The 18,958-nt window shown below is 37.9% G+C and overlaps 2 protein-coding genes across 2 annotated transcripts; both read left to right on the plus strand.

Annotated features, from left to right (window-relative positions):
- The first annotated feature begins 4,863 nt into the window (after positions 1 to 4,863).
- LOC106668469 lies at positions 4,864 to 8,315 on the plus strand. Its single transcript, XM_014397269.2, has 4 exons — positions 4,864 to 5,175; positions 6,505 to 6,995; positions 7,659 to 8,234; positions 8,293 to 8,315. Exons 1-4 carry the CDS (start codon positions 5,028 to 5,030, stop codon positions 8,296 to 8,298), a joined length of 1,221 nt encoding a protein of 406 aa, XP_014252755.1. The 5' UTR covers positions 4,864 to 5,027; the 3' UTR covers positions 8,299 to 8,315.
- Positions 8,316 to 12,371: 4,056 nt separating this feature from the next.
- On the plus strand, positions 12,372 to 18,726 carry LOC106668468. The gene is made up of 9 exons (XM_014397268.2): positions 12,372 to 12,543; positions 13,722 to 13,912; positions 13,967 to 14,095; positions 14,244 to 14,291; positions 14,361 to 14,447; positions 16,217 to 16,270; positions 16,369 to 16,413; positions 16,481 to 16,722; positions 17,164 to 18,726. Exons 2-9 carry the CDS (start codon positions 13,786 to 13,788, stop codon positions 18,685 to 18,687), a joined length of 2,256 nt encoding a protein of 751 aa, XP_014252754.1. The 5' UTR covers positions 12,372 to 12,543; positions 13,722 to 13,785; the 3' UTR covers positions 18,688 to 18,726.
- The last annotated feature ends 232 nt before the right edge of the window (positions 18,727 to 18,958 follow it).

Genomic DNA, 18,958 nt, shown 5'->3' on the forward strand with positions numbered 1-18,958 from the left:
TTTAAGCTTGGCGCAAACTAGGCCGGCAGGGCGACGCGGCGCAGCGCGGCTCGGAGCCGGAGGAAGTTGCTAGACTTCTGGAACCCGGCCCTGCGCCGCGCCTCGCTACCGGCCTAGTGTGCGTCGGGGCGGTCGGAAATCTTTGAGTTTGGGTATATCCGGCTGCCCTCGGACGTCATATTTGTAAAGACGAAGATAACGATTGTAACGTGGGTACTCCTGGAAATGCAAAATAAACACTAAACCGCAGCCCTAGTCCGCCCCCCTGGGAAAATTCGACCATCGTGGCCGAGAACAGTTCCTACGTAGTGTGAGGGCCTTCACAATTCCGCGCCGCGCCGCACCACCGACCTAGCGTGCGCCCAGCTTTACAGGGTGAGTATCGCAAACTGTTTCCACATGATTGTTTTGGGGTAAATTCTTTTTCTTTATTTTAAAATGTTAAACCTCACTGATCCTCACTGATATGAATAATTTGGTTCCTGAATGATTGTATAAATCACATCAATTTTTGTATCTTGCGACTTACTTGGATAATATTTTTATACTGGATTGGTTGAAACTATCCGATAGCAGTCCTGACTTCATAATGTTTGGTTCATCAGGTCTAGTACAAAATAATGGATAGGAACCGGGGAAACTCGGGAGCAGTAATCAGAAGGATGGAGTCACCCTCCGGGGAATGTCGACCAATCACCGTATAAGGTGGCACTAACTAACTTTCAACCCCTCCTTTAGCCATTCCGCCGGGTAAATATAATAAAATTGGCGACACTATTATAGCAGGGAAAATCGAACCTCATCATTTTTTTCTATTGGCTCAACAACACTTAAATGCGTCCGTTGCATTTTAACACTCGAGGGACGAACTGCCGACGGGAGGGTTATGGCAAAATTACTGACGAAAAAAACGATTATGTCTGAAAATTGATCAACATTTATCACCGCCAGTCGGTTTATTGCTCAAAATCGATCATGAATCAGGTGAAGCGCATAACTTCTCTGAAGTTGTGTAGGTGTTCATAAAACGGCTCATCCTTGGAGTAGCCATCAACAAGACGAGCTCAAGTTATAGCTTTCTGTTAAATCTATAGTTTTTAAAGTTTAATGTATTAATTCAACAAAGAAAGTGTTTTAATTTTACACCGATGTTGATTTTCTTCAAGTCTGGTAGTAGTAAATTCATTTTGCCTGTTTACCCCTTTTGAAAAATTTGAATATCAATCGACCCTTGATCCCGTTAGCCCACCTTCCTTGCAATGTTTTCCTTGCCATCCAAGAACAGTTTCCTGACATTTTTTACTGTTTTACAGTTCTACTACGTTAAACTGTTTTACTCAACAATTTCTACTCAACGTTCAAGTATCAGGTTTTAGTTGATGATTTTCTTAACGTAAACCATCTTAGTATATTACAGTTATTGGTATAAAAGTATACAACATGGAGGAGGATGAGAGGAAACTAGTAATGTACGCGTACTAAAGCGTAAAAGGCGGCTGCATGAGGGAACGGATGGAGGGTGGAGAAGCAGCATCTTTCAGAACACACTCTCAAAAGCATCTCAAGGAAGAGACACAAAGTGGTTATTAATTGTAAACGGAAGGAAGGGATGTAAGGAATGGAGAAGAAAACTGAATACTAACATAACACGCTTGGACTTTTCTACGTTCAAGTTAGGCCATTTTTAGCACCTCTGGAGATAATTGAGTTTAACCCCTCCTGAATTCTTAAAATTGCAGCTTGTATGTTAGGAGGCGGCAGGGGAAGTAAATTTTGGAATCGTATGCATAAAGCCGATTGGAAGAATATTGTTTATATTATTAGCAAATAAAGTAACAAATAGCATATTTCACTCAACAACAACAGTGTTATAGAACAACTAGCATTTGACATTTTTACTACTCGACTGCAACTCAATGACTGAATGACAGTTTTTCTTATACTTCCATGTTACTCAATCATGCAAAGATCTAAACGGGGAACACACTTACCCGATGCAACGCTACGCGTCGCTACCCGATGTTACCCGACGCAAATCCAAAGACCAATTTTACATAAGACTGTATTATCCCCTTGCACATCTGCCCGATCCAGGCAACGCTGCCCTACTCTACGCTACGCGATCCCCACTGTCCAGATTTTTGTCGCGAAGCATCGAGTACAGTCGAAGACAAAAGAACCGGATACTCATATTTTTATTTCGAACTATATCTATTATTGTCGTTATATTAATTACAACATGCTTATTTTAACATGAGCCAAAATTATGTGAGATCAAAAATTCATTAGTTTTTATTTAATAAAATTAATTTTAATGATTGGGCAGAAAATTGATTAAAACACCGGAATACCATTTGTTGATAGAATGAATTTAATTAACATAGATTTGCTCATCAAATTTAACTAATATTGATTACACGATTTTGCTCATAAAATTTAACTGACAATTTATTTTATGGATTTGCTTTAACTAACAATTTATAGCTTTGTTTTTCGTTTGTTTTTATTTGCTTAGCTTTTCACAATAACTAACAATTTATTACATAGTTTGGCTCATCAAATTAGACCATTTTCGTCAAGTAGCGCCAAAACCGTACACTCATATTTTTTGTACTTTATTTCAAACTAAGTATATGTAATTTTGTCGTTATATTTTATTTTAATAAAACATTTTTATTTCAATGTACCAAATTAAACTAGATCAAAAATTCATGGGTTTTTATAAAAATTATTTAATTATGATGGTTAGGAAGAAAATTTATCAAAACACCGGTATAACTTTATTTAAAAGTTAAAATTAAGTTTAACAAACAATTTATTAAGTAGTTGTGCTCATAAAATTTAACTGACAATTTATTTTATGGATTTGCTTTAACTAACAATTTATAGCTTTGTTTTTCGTTTGTTTTTATTTGCTTAGCTTTTCACAATAACTAACAATTTATTACATAGTTTGGCTCATCAAATTAGACCATTTTCGTCAAGTAGCGCCAAAACCGTACACTCATATTTTTTGNGGGAATGAGTGGATAGGGCTCGAGCCGTATGGTTAGGATGGTTTGAAAGGTTGGTGTGGAAGGTTTGGAATCTGGACTGGATTAGCTCGTTGGCAAAAGGAATGTTGAGGTCTTTTTGCTCAAAATAATGCATTAAGAACAAAAGAGGCGTTGCGATTGTGAAAGTGATTATTGTGATACACGCTGTGTGACTACACGTGGCGTGCGCTTGACGTCGCATAGATGTGCACACCCTACCAAAACGTGGCAAGGCGTCGGGTAGTGTGTTCTCCGCGCTACTCAACTTCAAGCATGTACAATTTTTTGAGATGTAATCTGGGATCTGCAGGGTAATGACCCTCTGTAATTCAGTCGTTTGTTAGCTCGTCGACAAACTTCCATTTATACGTGAGTTGTGCCGGATGATATAGTGCTATCATTCTTTAATTATCATTCTTTTCTGTGGCTGAGGATGTCCTTGTCTTCTTACTTTCTATCGGTGGTGACGTATGATGTGGGCTTAGGGTGCCCTGACGTCGTCCTGACCTTCTTTGTAGTGGTTCTTTGTAGTTGTAATTCAGTTAAAAATGCAATACGAAGGTTGGCTGAGTTTTGGCCATAAATTGCAACACAGTAACACGCTATGAGCAGATTTTATAGTTTGATGAGAGTTTATGAGCTCAATTCATGTTTGTTTTCGCTATTCTGCTTTTCTAGAAACGTCACTTATTTGTTTCACATAGTTAACTGGGTCAAGTTGTCTTTTGATAGCAACACTAAAAACAAGATTTTGAAATCTGGCATGATAAATTAACATTCAACGTTCACATAGAAACCATTTGATAAAGGACATCAATTATTGTTTATGTTATCAGTTTTATTATTTTATTATCGTTAATTCCATTATATTTCGTGGTCCGATTGACCAAATAACATCTTTCAATTTATTAATTTTTCTGTAAGGTATTGGCTGAAATGAAACAGTTAGCGTCACGAGCGGGATTCAAACCCACGACCTTCGGCTAGATACGCCGCTGCTCTACCACTTGAGCTATCCTCGTTGAGATGGGAAGTGTCCGATTGGATTGAAGTCACGATAGCCCAAGTGGCCTATCGGCTTATTTAGCCGAAGGTCCTGAGTTCGAATCCCGCTTGTGACACTAATTTTTTCATTTCAACCAATACCTTACATAAAGATTAATTCATTATCGTTAATGTTTATATACTTTAATGTTTTTTATGATTTAAGTGTTTCTTTATCTTTTTTTTTGTAAATATTATAATAAAATTGGTTATTAACCGTTTATAAATAAATAAAACTGTAGAAAATAGTATTACAATGTTTTTTGTTTCAATGCATTGTAACAGTGGAAATGTTGAAACATTTATAATGAGCTGTAGACCACCTTTTTTTCGTTTTCCTTAAAGGGGGTGTTAAGATAATTGTGACGAGGCATCCCTCGGCGGATTTACCGCTAATTGGAGAATTACTTAATTTAATTATTCCTTCCTGTTAGATAAAGGCAGGATCCGGTTGTTTTGTTCAATTTAAAACGTAGACGTCGAGAATAAGACGGTGAGGAGCTGGAAAGGGGATTAAGCGGAACAAATTCATTTCGGAAACTAAGATGGTTTCATTACAATACTCGCAAAGCCGGATTCTCTCCTTGCTCTGACACTCAGATTTCACTAATTTTACCTTAATAATTTGTTATAATATAAACAAATCAATGAAAGAGATATTCGCTTTGAGTGGATTTTACCCAATAATATTTATTTCATTTTATTTACAGAAAGTTTTCCGTAGTGTTAAAAATATACAGGAAATGTCCAGTTAACCGTTGCCAATTAAGATACAAGTTGATGGTTTAACAGCTGTTAATTAGCATCAGGTGGCGTATTATTAAACCACTCTAGTACTCGAATGGACTCAGAACACGAATGGCGTGTCCGTAAAGGAGGGGCCGGAATTTAAAACGACGGGCACGGAGATGAATTTGAAATAACCGGGTTCTTCTTCTAACAGAAAGGATGTCTCAAAGAAGCGACGACACGACCAAAGGAGGCTGCTGCTTCCCAGGTCTGTTTGCGGATAAAGCCACCCGGGCTGATGTCAGAAGAGCCTTTTACAGGATCTCGCAACTGGAAAAAAAAATTAATCAAATCACCAAGGAACAAGGTCAGCTTCGTTTCCGATTCTTTAAATTATTTTTAGATTTCCCATTCAAAAGCTGCTTAGATTTCCCAGTCTTTTGTACAACACTGTCGAATTTTGTTTCGTTATTTTTAACAAACTTACTTTTATTATTTAAAATAATACACTTTTTGTTCAAGTTTGAGCAAGCTTAGTTAAAGTTAGCTTTTTCAATATAACAAGCGTAAATACATCTTCTTGCATATCACCAGCACTACATTTTTCTAGTAGTTATTCCCCTTGACCTACCAGAAGAAACTGCTAATTCCAATTCGATTTATTTATCAAAATTCTCATTTTTCTAAATTTATTAACAGAATTAATTATCTTTAAAATGATTATTTGGAGATCGTGAGATGCGGTCTGATGTGTGACTTGCGCTTACTAAAACTTAAAATACTTTGAGCCTAAAATTTCTAGCATTGTATAAATTCACTTTTTTCACATCCTAGATGTATTTGTATAATTTAAACAATGCTTATAAATCCCAGGCCCTGAAGATGATCTCAATAAAGATCGAAACGTTGGCACGATAAAGAAAATGTTTTTCTAAAACCTACGTTACACCAGACCGCATCTCACGATCTCCAAATAATCATTAACTAACGGTCACTAAACACCACACATATCTTTAAAATGTAATTAATCCTTTCTTGCTCAATGCTTAGGCAAATTTGCTAAAGCGTAGCTGATGCTATGACCAGTATTGGCAACACTGATTTTTTCGGCGCCAATCTAAAATCTCCATCTTTAATCTCAAATCTTCACCCCACTGTGTCTTGTATCGATTTTTTATATTTTCTAAACAGAAAATTTTTCAAATCCAGTTTATAAGGGGCTTTCTTGCCCGAAGTTGCTTAAAAAAATAAAACTTTTGCAATTTTGTTTAAGGTTGGCAGGAAATTTTGTAGGTGTAGGGCGGACGCATTGTTTTTCCTTCAATATTTCTGCACGTGTACTGTCAACATGATTGTGATTTCCGATAACCTTTTAACCAAATTGGTAATGTGCTCGTCTTGCTCTAAGATTGTGATAAGCTACTTATCACTGCTATGCGAACATAAACTACCTAGCGAACTACTAGTCGAGAGAGTAGCCAGCTGGTTATCCGTGTCAACATTCTCGTTCCGAGTTACCTAACTCCACACCTGTTTAGTTTCCTTAGGTTACCTAAGAATATGTTAACAATTTATTGTGTTCGTTCTTCAATTCCGAATGTTATTGGAGGTGGAATAATTACTTTTTCAATTACTTCAAAATAATGTTACAGTTGAGCGATATATCTATTTTAAAAGTTTTCGTGTTCCTTTGCAGAAAAATTGAGCTTTAATAAATCATCGTCTAAAATTGATAAAAAGAAGCATAGAAAATGCACGAAAGGAGAAAAAGAGATGCGAGACGCATCTAGTTCTGGGTTGTTCGTTCATGCTGCTGAGTCTGTGTACGTCAAGAGAGAGGAAGATGCGCCGTCACTTATCACGTTGCCTTGCGGTTGCGTGTTGGAAAAAAGGACTCTGTACGCGACCAGCGAGGTGGAATATAATGAGAAAAACGTCCCGAAGAGTTTATCCACCTGCGGCTGTGGCTTAACGGAATGCAAAGCTGCGCCTTCGGTGTCACAGCAGAAATGCCAGTTGGATTGTGTGGATGTGAAATCTTGTACTTGCCATACGGTCGTGGAGAAATCATCTTGTCATAGTCACAAAGGCATTATTAACATTGTCACCGAACAACACGCTCCACCAGAATACGCCCCTTTAAAGTCAATTCGCAGCTGCGTGTGTGGCCAGTCAAACTCGTCTCAAGTAAGATAAGCAGTAATAAAAATAATAAATGTAATAGTAAAAATTGGGTATAGTGAGGGAAAGTGAACGAGGGATATATATATATACACACACACTCTCTCTTTCTCTCTCTCTCTCTCTCTCTCTCTCTCTCTCTCTATGAAAAAGAGCTAGTCAGAAAACAGCCCGAGACAGAGAGTAACAACAGAAAAGTACAGCACATAGCAAGAGATATTAGATAGAGCGCGACAGTGTGATAGCGATATAGGAGAAAGAAAAAAAAAAGAGTTGGANAAAGAGAGAGGGGGTGAGATAGGGGAGAAGGGAGAGAGAGGGAGGGTGAGAGAGAGATGTGAGGGAGAGGAAAGGAGAAAGAGAGAGAGGGAGAGAGATGGTGAGGGAGAGAGCGAGAGTGAGAGAGGGAGGCAGAGAGGGAGAGAGAGATGGTGAGTGAGATAGAGAGAAAGAGAGAGGGGGTGAGATAGGGGAGAAGGGAGAGAGAGGGAGGGTGAGAGATTGGTTAGCTAATAGTCAAGTTTTTACGTGTCATAGTGATACAATATCATTAACGGGATGGAAGGAGAGTACCTCTATGTTTTTGTGAATTTTATTTTCGTTATACCTACTAATACTTGTTGATAAAACTGATAATTTTTAACTATTGATTTTTCAATATCTCTTAAGACAGCGTGCAGGGGCGGAACCCAGTCGTCAGAAAATTGTTTGAAATCGGCGACTGTTACTGCCTCGACACAAACATGCCGGGGACATCCTCCTCGAATTGGCGATGAATCCGAAATGAGCGTCGGATATGGTGAACAGCAGCAGAGGCGAGCTGCCGTTTGCAGAAACAGAAGGCCGAAATTAGCGTTAGGGGTGTTAAATAATCGTTACAAACTGTCTCAAACGCAATTACCTTACGCGCCATTACGCAAAGAATGCGAGGAAGTACCTTCGGGCGCATTGTTGACCCCTGAGGAGTGTGAATCCAAACTCCAATCCAGCAATCAACAACCCGCAATTTTCGAAAAATCACCGTGGGGGTGGAGTAAAAAACGAACAGACAAGAAAAACAAAAAGAGACGACCTAAATTTCAACCGGGTAAAAGCTCATATTTTCCCTCTCGTGTCAATACGCTGAGCAGCAAGTCGTCGAGCGAGGCATTTTTGAATTCTTCAGAAGACCGTCAGTCCAATAAAAGAAAGAAAAATAAACAGATCAAGGCTTTTGTCACACCCGTGGATAATAAAAAAAATATGGTAAAAATAGGTAACGCCTTTTTAAAATTTAAAATTCTGCAATAATCTTTTTTTTTAGAGTTGAACTGGAGAAAATGAAAATGAAAAAATAAATCCAGCCCAGCTGAGCTTCTTTCAGTTCAGGTCAGTCAGAATTTTTTACGATAAATTATCAGGTAAATTTCTCTAACAAATTAATTTACTTATGTGATAAAATGACTTTTGCGTAGAATATCATGTAAATTTACGATTTATTAATTAAGATAGGGTGATAAGATTTTAAAACATGACGATAGCTTTCTAAAGCAACTTTATCACACGTTAGTCTAATGTTAAATGAACTTTACTGCGATGTTATTAACGACAGCTCATACTCAAATCCAAAATAAACCTTTTCTATTTTTATGAAGAAGGGATAAAAAATAATCAGTGAAAAAAAATTAATTCAACAAATTCACAGACGGATTCTTTGTTGTCTTTTGGTTTATTTAAGTACTATCGTTTTTCAGCATAAGTCTTTATAAACTGTACGTACCTTCGGGGTGGACATGGATAATATAAACGAGAAAAACATTACGGTTTTTTATATATAACATAAAAAGTCCGTCTTGAGGATAATCGAATTCTCTGGGCGATGAATGTAATTAGATTTCTAGGTTTGTATATACCCAGCCCCAAGAAACACCCAGGACTCTGGGGTGAATGTGTGAGAGGTGTTGAGGTGTAGAGACGAGACTTCTACGTTTGTGGAGGATGATATTTATCGGTATATATTGTATACTGATGACTATTCTGCAGTTGACAACCTGAGGTACAAATGAGAGTCTAACATTTTAATATATAGACTTTTGTTAGTCTTCATACAAAAGCAGAGTCAGTAACGCACGAATGGCTGCAGATTAAAAACTACAGATGAAAGACGAGGAAAAGAGGTACAAGTTTTTCGGTCACTAGACTTACTTCATTAACTAAGGTGTTACAAAGCATTAAATAAACAAATATATAGTTAAATCAGTTAAATGTCTTGAGATTCTTCCTATGGTTTGCCAGGGTGAGGAATCTGTAATTTGGCCCCTACCGATCATTTTTTGACATATCAACCCAGATACGAACCAAGATGATCGTTAAAGATCATATTAATGATTATGATCGTACAATTTACACGAGTGGCTATGTGAACGGTAGGTGAACCAATTATTTAAAAGGAAGAAAATACAAAATAATTATTTAAATTTAATAATAAAGATGAAATCTATTAAAAGTAATTATGCGGATATTTCGATTCTGACAAGAGCTTCCAATGTTCAAATATATTGTTTGAATTATATAGTTCTGCACTTGGGTGCACTTACGTACAGAATCAAGCCTATGACTTCTAACGGCTCGCCGAATCACCCATTTTTTTTTTTTTTTGGTGAGTTCGGCCTTATCTGCACCACCGGCGAAGTTAGGCTCAAGAGAGTATTGATAAGAAGGTCATTTCAGACCCGAACTCATGCAATTTTAACCTAGATACGCTCACTTTCTCGCTTTTTCTTGGATAAATCTAACTCACCCTCACCCCTTAAGCCGGGGAACACACTTACCCGATGCAACGCTATGCGACGCACCCGATGCTACCCGACGCCTTGCCACGTTTTGGTAGGGTGTGCACATCTATGCGACATCAAGCGCACGCCACGTACAGTGACACAGCGTGTATCACAAATCAGTATCACAATCGCGACGCCTCTTTTGTTCTTAATGCATTATTTTGAGCAAAACTTTGTAATAAATTGTTAGTTAAATTTTATGAGCACAACTATGTAATAAATTGTTTGTTAAACTTAATTTGAACTTTTAAATAAAGTTATTCCGGTGTTTTGATCAATTTTCTTCCTAACCATCATAATTAAATAATTTTTATAAAAACTCATAAATTTTTTGAGCTCGTGTAATTTGGTTACATTAAAATAAGCATGTTGTAATTAATATAACGACAAAATTACATATACATAGTTCGAAATAAACTGCAAAAAATATGTGTCCGGTTCTGACGCTACTCAACAAAAACTTGTACTTTTATGAGCAAAACCATGAAATAAATTGTTAGTTAAATTTTATGAGCAAAACCGTGTAATAAATTGTTGATTAAATTGGGTTAAATTCATTATATCACAAAATGGTATTCCAGTGTTTTGATCAATTTTCTACCACACCATTAAAATTAATTTTTTTAAATAAAAACTAATGGATTTTTGATCTCGCTTAATTTGGTTTATATTAAAATAAGTTTGTTGTAATTAATATAACGACAATAATACATGTAGTTTGAATAAAAATATGAGTGTCCGGTTCTTTTGTCTTCGACTGTACTCGATGCTACCCGACGGAAATCTGGACAAGGATCGCGTGGAGTAGGGTAGCGTTGCGTGGCATCGGGCAGATGTGCATGGGAGTAATAAAATCTTATGGTAATTGGATTTTGGATTTGCGTCGGGTAGCATCGGGTAGCGTCGCATAGCGTTGCATCGGGTGTGTTCCCCGCTTTATGCATACAAATAACACTTGTCTAAATGAGGCTCGATGATATTGCACCATCGACGCTCTTGTACTACACACATTCATGCATATAAATACATTCTCAAGAAATTGTAAAACATCTGACACCAAACTTGGTATACAATAATAAGATTGGGGCGTCGGTGGCCGCAAGGTTTAGTCTTGTCGCTCATCACTGTAAGGTAAAGGTCCCGGGTTCTAATCCAGCGGCCCTGCATTCGAACCCGACATACTTACAAATGAGCTTTTTTTCAAAAAACACCGGCACCCTGAGGGTTTATATGACCTCTGCTTTTGCGAACCCTCGTAAAAAAAAAAAAATATCTAAAAATACCGAACTAAGTTTCCTCCCAAAATCAAAATAGGGGACCCAAATATGGACCCTTCAATTAAGTAGGACACATTGAACAAAATTGCTCTATAAGCTGGATAAACATGAGGGTTCTTGTAGTAAGCAACCGTTTGTCAACAGCACATCAATTTTAAGTCGGATTAGAATGATCCTTCCTCTGTGGTTTAGATAGATGGGCTACATACCAATCATGACTGTCCAATTTTAGTCCAAATTTAGAGTTGAATTTGGACTGCTTATGCTATGTTTGATCCTGTTGTAATTTTTTCATTACCCTATGATCTTCAGCCATGCTAATATGTCTATAATTTGTCTTCAGTAATTATTTATAGTAGTTATAATTTCCAGCCAGTTAAGTTGACAAAATCGACCAAGCCGGATAAACCTCGAAATTTTCTGTGCTCATTAAAAATTTATCATTATATGGCTAAGTAATTTTACATTGGTCTACCGTATGAAAATTTTTTCATTAATATTCTTTTACAAATCCTATTCTTCATACCTATGTTTGAAATCTGCTTTAATCTTTGTTGACTTTTCTTCGTGGATATTGATTATATTTGCTTTTGTGGTGGATTGTACACAAAAAGCTGAGCTTGAAAACTAATAATGTTTGTGACAAATCAATATTATTTTATACCTTTTCCTTTTAAAGCCATCGTATTTACGGATCAGCTTGTCTACAAAGAACATTAAATCAGAAAACCAAGGTCCGTTTTTCGTTCACTATTTTCACAAATACGACTGATTTATAACTTAAAGCTCAATCAAATTAAACTAATATGAGAACGAAAAAATAAAACGTTTTTAAGAAGCAGAATTTAACTTTTTGGTGTTTTAGATTCAAGGCTGTTATCTAATGAACTAAATTAACCTCAAAAAACTATAAATGTTCAAACAGCTTTATTACACCAGCGACATTTGTATATAAAATATTTTTTTACTTGCAGTACCGACCGGCGTGGCATTCGACGAGGAAGAGTGATAGAGTCGAGACGAAGATTACATTGTCCAACCGAATTTTCAAATTCTCAACTTCGACGAGTTCGACTTCCAGATGGGCCAATTGTCCGGATGCACCGCGCGGCTCCTCCGATGTCCATAGCAACAATCTTTTACTTTTTACACTGTTATATTAAAACATACCATATACACAAGTTTTTTTTTCTTAATTTCTCCCTTTGACTAGTATTAAAGAGATTGCAACTTTTGTTAGAACGATGCAGAATGTAATTTTTTAATTTAGTTCATATGTGAATTTGTTTTGATAACCGGCTATTTATCGGCCAGGTGATTTTACTAGTAGAAAAGTACAAAAATGATTACACACTTACATTGAGGTTCACCAAAACTAGCCCAGATGGCGATTATGAGCGGAGGGCATTCAGAAAAGAGGTAGAGAATCCAACAAATGATTTCGTAAAATCTGTTGCAAAGGTAGGATACTAAAATTTGATCATTTTAATAATAATGGTTCTGAAAATATGGCAAATCTTCGCCTGTCCTTGAAGCGCTGCTCAAAATCTTAGGATTAAGGTCATCTATACGACCAACTTGTTTTTTTCCATACCATTTTTTTAAAATTATTTAAGGGAACTTACTTCACACCCCGGCTAATAGACAAGAAAACGTTGTCTACCCTTGACAAACGAAAACTTCACAGTGAACAAACTATTGTTGCAAAATTTTATCTCCTTGGATCACTGTGTTCTCTATGCTTCGTGTACTTACTTCATAGCGTTTTTAGTTAAACATTTTTTAAAAACTGTAATGTACAATGCGTTGGCCGAGTGATTAGGGCGTCCGACTCGTATTCTCCTATTTGCCTCGCTAGTGGTACTGGGTTCGAATCCAGGCACAGCCCGTGGTTTTTTAATTGAGAACACTATGAAAGAAATCTTGTGACGTGGTACACATTCCTTACATTACACTTTGCTTCACACTTTATAAAATTGGGTCTCATTTCATCGTTCTCAACCAGAAAATAATAAAATAACACAAACGCACAACTGAAGCTGGCGAAATATTGAAATGCGTCTTACAGATCAAAACAGGCCATTTTTCAAGCCGAACTGCTAGCCATAGAAACACGTGCACATGAAATAAATAAAAAACATTTCAAATGTGCAATAATAATATATCTTTCATACAGCCAAGTAGCTGTAAAGGTTTTCCAAACCTACGAGATCACCTCAAAACTTTCCTGGAACTGGCTAAATACCCTAAAAACTATGAGGGCAACGAAGGCAGCTATGCCACAGATACTCCGCTAAAAAAGAAGCCTCTGAACAATTTATAGGCCAAAATCAATTTTGTGGCGTAAACTATAGTCGTATTAAAAAATGAACTGTAATCTAGGGTTACTAAAAAATGAAAAGTTTTCAAGGACAGCTATCCCAGCTACAATAACATTTTCCTTGTCATTGCGGGGCTCAGTATGGTTGAAACGGATTTATAACAGTAATATAATATTTTATAATGTACCTCAATTTAACTGTTTGCATTGCAAAATATCTATTAGGCCTGAATTTGAAAGTGATACATGCTTTACTGTTATTATGTAGGTTCATTTTTGCTGTAATTTTTTTCTACATAAATTATTTTCCCTGTTTTAGATTTTGAAGAAGGAGGCAATATTCTATTCTATTGAATTAGAACTTCATTGAAAATAAAACAAAAATGGAAAAGATTCAGCCTCAATCTTCGTTGGATTCTGGCCTGCCGGAAATCGAGCCACCAGTAGTCTTACCTTGCGTTTTAGAGATCGTCCAAAAAATTGAAAATTACTCCGAGACGTCCAATTTAGGTACTGTTCGATTTTGGTTGGCAATCGATTCGTTGTTTTATTTTTGTTTTACAGGCAATCGCGTCAACTCGGTGAAAGATTCGATGAAAGACATCAGTTCTGCAGGTTTGACGAAGGAGAAGAAATTTCCGAGGATCGCCCGACCTGCCGAGCAAGAATCGTCAGGGGACAAAGGTGAACAAGGTACATACAAGCATTATTATAAAAACAATGAAATAAATTAAATAGACACAATGACAAGATAGATTGTAGATAGAAAAAAGGTTACATCCAACATACTTAAAAGTTTCTACATTCTTTAATTTTTTAAAATTCTATTTAAATTTGTCAGAGACAAAGGGAGGAGGAAAAATAGAGCCTAAAAGGAACAATAACGGAGGTATGCATTAATTTAAAACTAGCCATTTATTTTAAAATAAAGACATAAACAAATTGGCTTGTTGTATAGACAATTTATCAAAACTACCTTCTAAGGCGATCGATTCTGCTTCAGTGAAGATAAATAATGCAACTTTGTCGAAAAACCAAGCAGAAGGTAAATACTTATACAAAGGTGTAAACATTGTAATTGTCTATTTTCATTTTTTCTTTTTCAACTTCCAAATCTCTCAGTGACCTATCCTCATAATGACCCTTAAGCTTTTTCCTAATCCTAGCTAAAATCTACGAACGACGCCATATTCAACTCCCATAACTCCGTCCCGGTCCATTAATTTAGTCTATAGACCTCTCCATTCTACTGTCCAGTGCACTAAAGTTGACGCAATATCCTCTGCCCTAGAAAACAAGCATTACTGCCCAGCAGTAGGTGTTATAGACACATTTGACAGTGTTTGGCACCCCGATATCCTTTTCCAATTAAAAAGTATTGTTCCTCACACCTAATCCTGAAGTCCATCTTATCGGATCGGTGATTCACGGTGAGAATGGCACTGAGTTTTCAGACATTAAGCTCATCATGGGAATATCCTAAGACCAAGCCTTTTCACAGACTACACTGCCCATACACCCTAACACCATATAACGAACTTTGCATACTACACCGCAATTTATTCACATCCTGACCTTATACTTGTAGCAAAGGCAACCCAAACCACCTATACAACGTCTGGTATACTTGTTGGCGGATCAAGCTAAATGAACATGAAAACATTTACAAGTACCTGCCCACCAGTGCACATGTACAGTAAGGGGATCCCTCCAACCAACCAAATCCACTACCATAAGTAGTCGGACTGGAGACTTAAAAGAACTGAACCGAAGGTATGGCCTACTCAAACGCCTACTTGCACCCAAATCCTCAAAGAGGGTACACAAAGTAACAATATACAAGGCACTAATTAAAACGATTTGGACGTAAGGAGTCGAGCTGTGGGGTTAACCATGCCTTCGAACTTTCAAACAATCCAATCCTTTCAATCAAACGCCGCCGTATTTTCAACACTGCCTTCTATACCACTAACCAAACTGTAGTGGCCACTTGTATTTACCACGTTACCGCTAGATGCCACTACCACTTATGCAATGTTCCCGCCCTCCATTGTGCTGCCAATCAGAGTAGAGCCCTTCCAAATATAAGGAGGCGCACTGCCCCACTGAAACCAGACTCGTCGACACGACGAGGTCTAACCACTAATCAACAACAACAGCAGACTCGTCAACCCGACGAGCTCTCACACCGTCGACGACGGCATGGGTACTCGCAGCATTAGCCTGATTCTCGCCTTCAAAACACAGTCTACTTGGTTATAAACGCCAACTGCTGCCCTTCGGCTAATACTTGCACTCGAGTCCCTTCGGCCACAGTAGAGTCAACCGACTCACGGCCCCCGGACCTCAGACAACACTACCAACGGCGACACTCACACGGTCTCGGCCTTGATCCATCGTCTCGAGGCTACGGAACGACACCGGCCCTTTTCAGGGCCACAAAACTCCCAGTCACTAAACAAACCATCCATAAAGATCTAGATATCCCATTTCTGATGGACATGATTCCAACACGATTCCACAACTTCCACTTCAAGTTCTCCTACCACACCACTAGTTCAAGCCCACTTTTCAACGTCCCATCCTAACAATCCTCCAAGCCGCCTAAAAGACAGTGACCTCGTGAACTCCTAACAACCCTAAACCTCAACCAACAATCCTAAGTACGGAGAGTTTCATCAATGACCGGCTCCTCTCCCCATCCCCATCTCCGTGGTCTGACAGGTTCCTGCTAGGTCTTTTTATTGATCGTTACCAATTGTTTAATGCGTAAATTTTTGTCCAAAAAACAATAATTTTTTTTTTTCAACTTAGGAAGAGAAAGCAATGACGATGTTTTTCATCCAGTAGCAGACAAGTATGGCAGAGGTGAGTTTTATTCTTTATTAAAGCATTATTTTACACTTGCCCAAACTCATTTTCTTCTGAAATATTTTTTGAATTTAAATTTTAATGTAACAATTTAGGAAATATGACTCCGACTTGTCGATCGAAATCCCAACTGTCTAAAGGTAAGGTCTAAAGGTATAAGCCGAAAACAATTTCTATTTAATATACTTAAAACTAATAATGTTTTAGGTCGAGAATTTAAAAACAGTAAAGAAATGATCTATAGCAGTTCATCCACAAAAAGAAAATACAGGAGCAGAAATCATTTACTGCGCGAAAAAAGAAACTTGATGTACAAGTCAATTTTAAGAAAGTATTATTCTTCTCTCAAAAAGTACGTCAAGAAATTCATCGACAAGACGAGAGTGAGTACTATTCATCGAAGTCATCAGGTCGCTATGTTGATAAGGAAGGATCCACAAAATAAAATAGTAAGCTATGAACATCCAATCAAATATTTAAATTAACTAATATTTATTCATTAAAAAAGTTACTATTACGATTATTCATAGTATATTGAGACATTCTCGCTGTAATTCTGATGTTTGACATTGCGTAACTATTAATTACTGCTGAACCGGCATAGGGTCGTCTTCACCCGCGGGTAGACCCGACGGTCTTATAAGTTTATCATGAGTTCAGACATGCAGACCAACACCCATCATCTCTAATAATTATTGACTAACTAATTGTAAACTTTAACGCTGTTTTTGATTTTTTGTTTTTCTAGAACGTTTGTTTTAGGGGCTGACATAATTGTTATGTTAACATAAAATCTGCTCCTTTGTCAAAGAAAAATGCAATACAAATTAACTTTTTCGCACATTTTAATGTCATTGAAGTGTTTTACAAAATACATTGTTATATTTTAGATTCCGCCGTTAAAGGAGGGGGAACTTATCATGCGGAATGTGGAAACTCGGTCGGCGTCCCGCAGGATGAGAAGGAAACGTAACTTGCAAGTGGACGACGATGTTTTCTCCGATGAAAGTTCCGGCCTGGACAAAACGACGTGGAGAAGCTACAGAACTCCGAAACGGCGGAACCATTTTACGAATTGCGGGAAAAGGCGAAGACAAAGGATGAAGAGGCACATCCGACCCGTCAGGATCGACGCTTCTTCCTCCGACGAGACCCCCGTCGCGAAGACGTCTTCCGAAGAAGCTTCGGTCCACGCTCAAGCACCGGCCATTGTCGAATCGGTCAACGACATCGGTTACATCCGTGAGCATCGTTCTGGAGCCGAGGTGCTCCCTGCTCCTGAAACAATAATAAAAAACCTTGAAGAATTCGTCCACGGAAAGAAAAGAAAGAAAATATCCGCTCCCCGGGTATATTTGTTCGGCGTGCCGAAGAAACACCGGAAGGTCAGGAATATCGAATATTATAGCGACGCCGACAGCCTTTTATCCCTTTCGGACGAAGATATCTTCTCGAAAGAGGTCAAAGGAAGGAAAAAATATTATATGAAGCATGTCAAATCACATTCGAGGTCCGTTTTCAAAATGCCGGGAACCTTGATCAGGAAAATTAAAAAGATGTGGAAATTGGAGCAGAACCAACATCTCTACTGCGAAGACGAACAAGAGTGTGAAACGTCGGACGTCATTATAATAAGACAGCCGAAATATAAAATTCGTGACATTCCTCGACACTTCGTGTGCAAAGATTGCGAGATGAGAAGCAGAGGAGCCCTACTGAAAGACCCGTTCGTCTACAACGTCACGAACACCGCTGGGGTGTTTTCCGAAGAGAAAATCGAAAACAAAAGAAATGAAGTTGACGACAAAGAAGCTTCGGGCACATCTGTGATCGGCACGTCGTGTACAAACAACCGCCAATCGACATTGGACGAAAACATTTTGCACAAGCTTATAGGATATAACGGTTTTGAATATCATTGCTTGAGCTGCAAATGCGACGATTGCAAAGTTAGCAAGATTCCGGCTAATTTTAGTAGTAGCCGCAGCAAAACCGGCAAAGACGTTATCCAACCGAGAAACCATTGGAAGAGCCAGGCCGACCTCGAGAATCAAACCAGCCGCCAATGCTGTAGGTGTGCAGGGCGGGATCTGGGTGAAGGTAGAGTCGGGAGAAAATTTATCTTTTACGAGAAGGATTTTTCGCAAGTGCCACCCTCAAAAGAAAAGTCGCCCCTTGCGGCAGCAAACCGTGTCGATAATTGTCCCAGCTCTTCAACACCGGTAGAAACCAGAGATGGCAGTTGTCCCATTAAAGGAGGGACGGACGATGTGTTCTTTTGTGAAGAAAGGAAAATCAGCAATGGATGCATCGCACGAGAGAAGGGTCCGAAGAACTCCGAAAAAGTAAACAGGGGTTTTCGAGCGGGGATCAAAAGAAATAATCGTGTGAATAGCAGGAAGAAAGGTAGATAAATATGCAGAAATAAATGACAAAAAATTAAACGGACAATACTTCCATGTCTTATCATTTCACAACACTCCGGGCCCGTCAAAATAATTAAAAAATAATAGACGTTCAAAGAAACTATCAAAGCAAAAGAAATAATTCTACCAAAAATTAAAGTAAAAAATCTCATTTATGTAACTTTAAAAAAATAGGAAACTGGAACCTATTTTATTTTGGGTAAGTTTGGTAAGACCCGCAGAAACGCAATGCTTGTAACATGATGTCAAGAGGACTAGA

This window comes from Cimex lectularius, unplaced genomic scaffold (genome assembly GCF_000648675.2).
Source record: "Cimex lectularius strain Harlan isolate CLEC.00 unplaced genomic scaffold, Clec_2.1 scaffold36, whole genome shotgun sequence".
NCBI classification, from domain to species: Eukaryota; Metazoa; Arthropoda; class Insecta; order Hemiptera; family Cimicidae; genus Cimex; species Cimex lectularius.

Bases quoted from the DNA above. Each gene is read 5' to 3' on its own strand.
- LOC106668469 (XM_014397269.2), top strand. From the start codon at position 5,028: ATGTCTCAAAGAAGCGACGACACGACCAAAGGAGGCTGCTGCTTCCCA. The intron at 5,176-6,504 runs GTCAGCTTCGTT...GTTCCTTTGCAG, and splicing joins TCAAATCACCAAGGAACAAG to AAAAATTGAGCTTTAATAAA. The intron at 6,996-7,658 runs GTAAGATAAGCA...ATATCTCTTAAG, and splicing joins GCCAGTCAAACTCGTCTCAA to ACAGCGTGCAGGGGCGGAAC.
- LOC106668468 (XM_014397268.2), top strand. From the start codon at position 13,786: ATGGAAAAGATTCAGCCTCAATCTTCGTTGGATTCTGGCCTGCCGGAA. The intron at 14,292-14,360 runs GTATGCATTAAT...CTTGTTGTATAG, and splicing joins TAAAAGGAACAATAACGGAG to ACAATTTATCAAAACTACCT. The intron at 16,723-17,163 runs GTAAGCTATGAA...GTTATATTTTAG, and splicing joins AGGATCCACAAAATAAAATA to ATTCCGCCGTTAAAGGAGGG.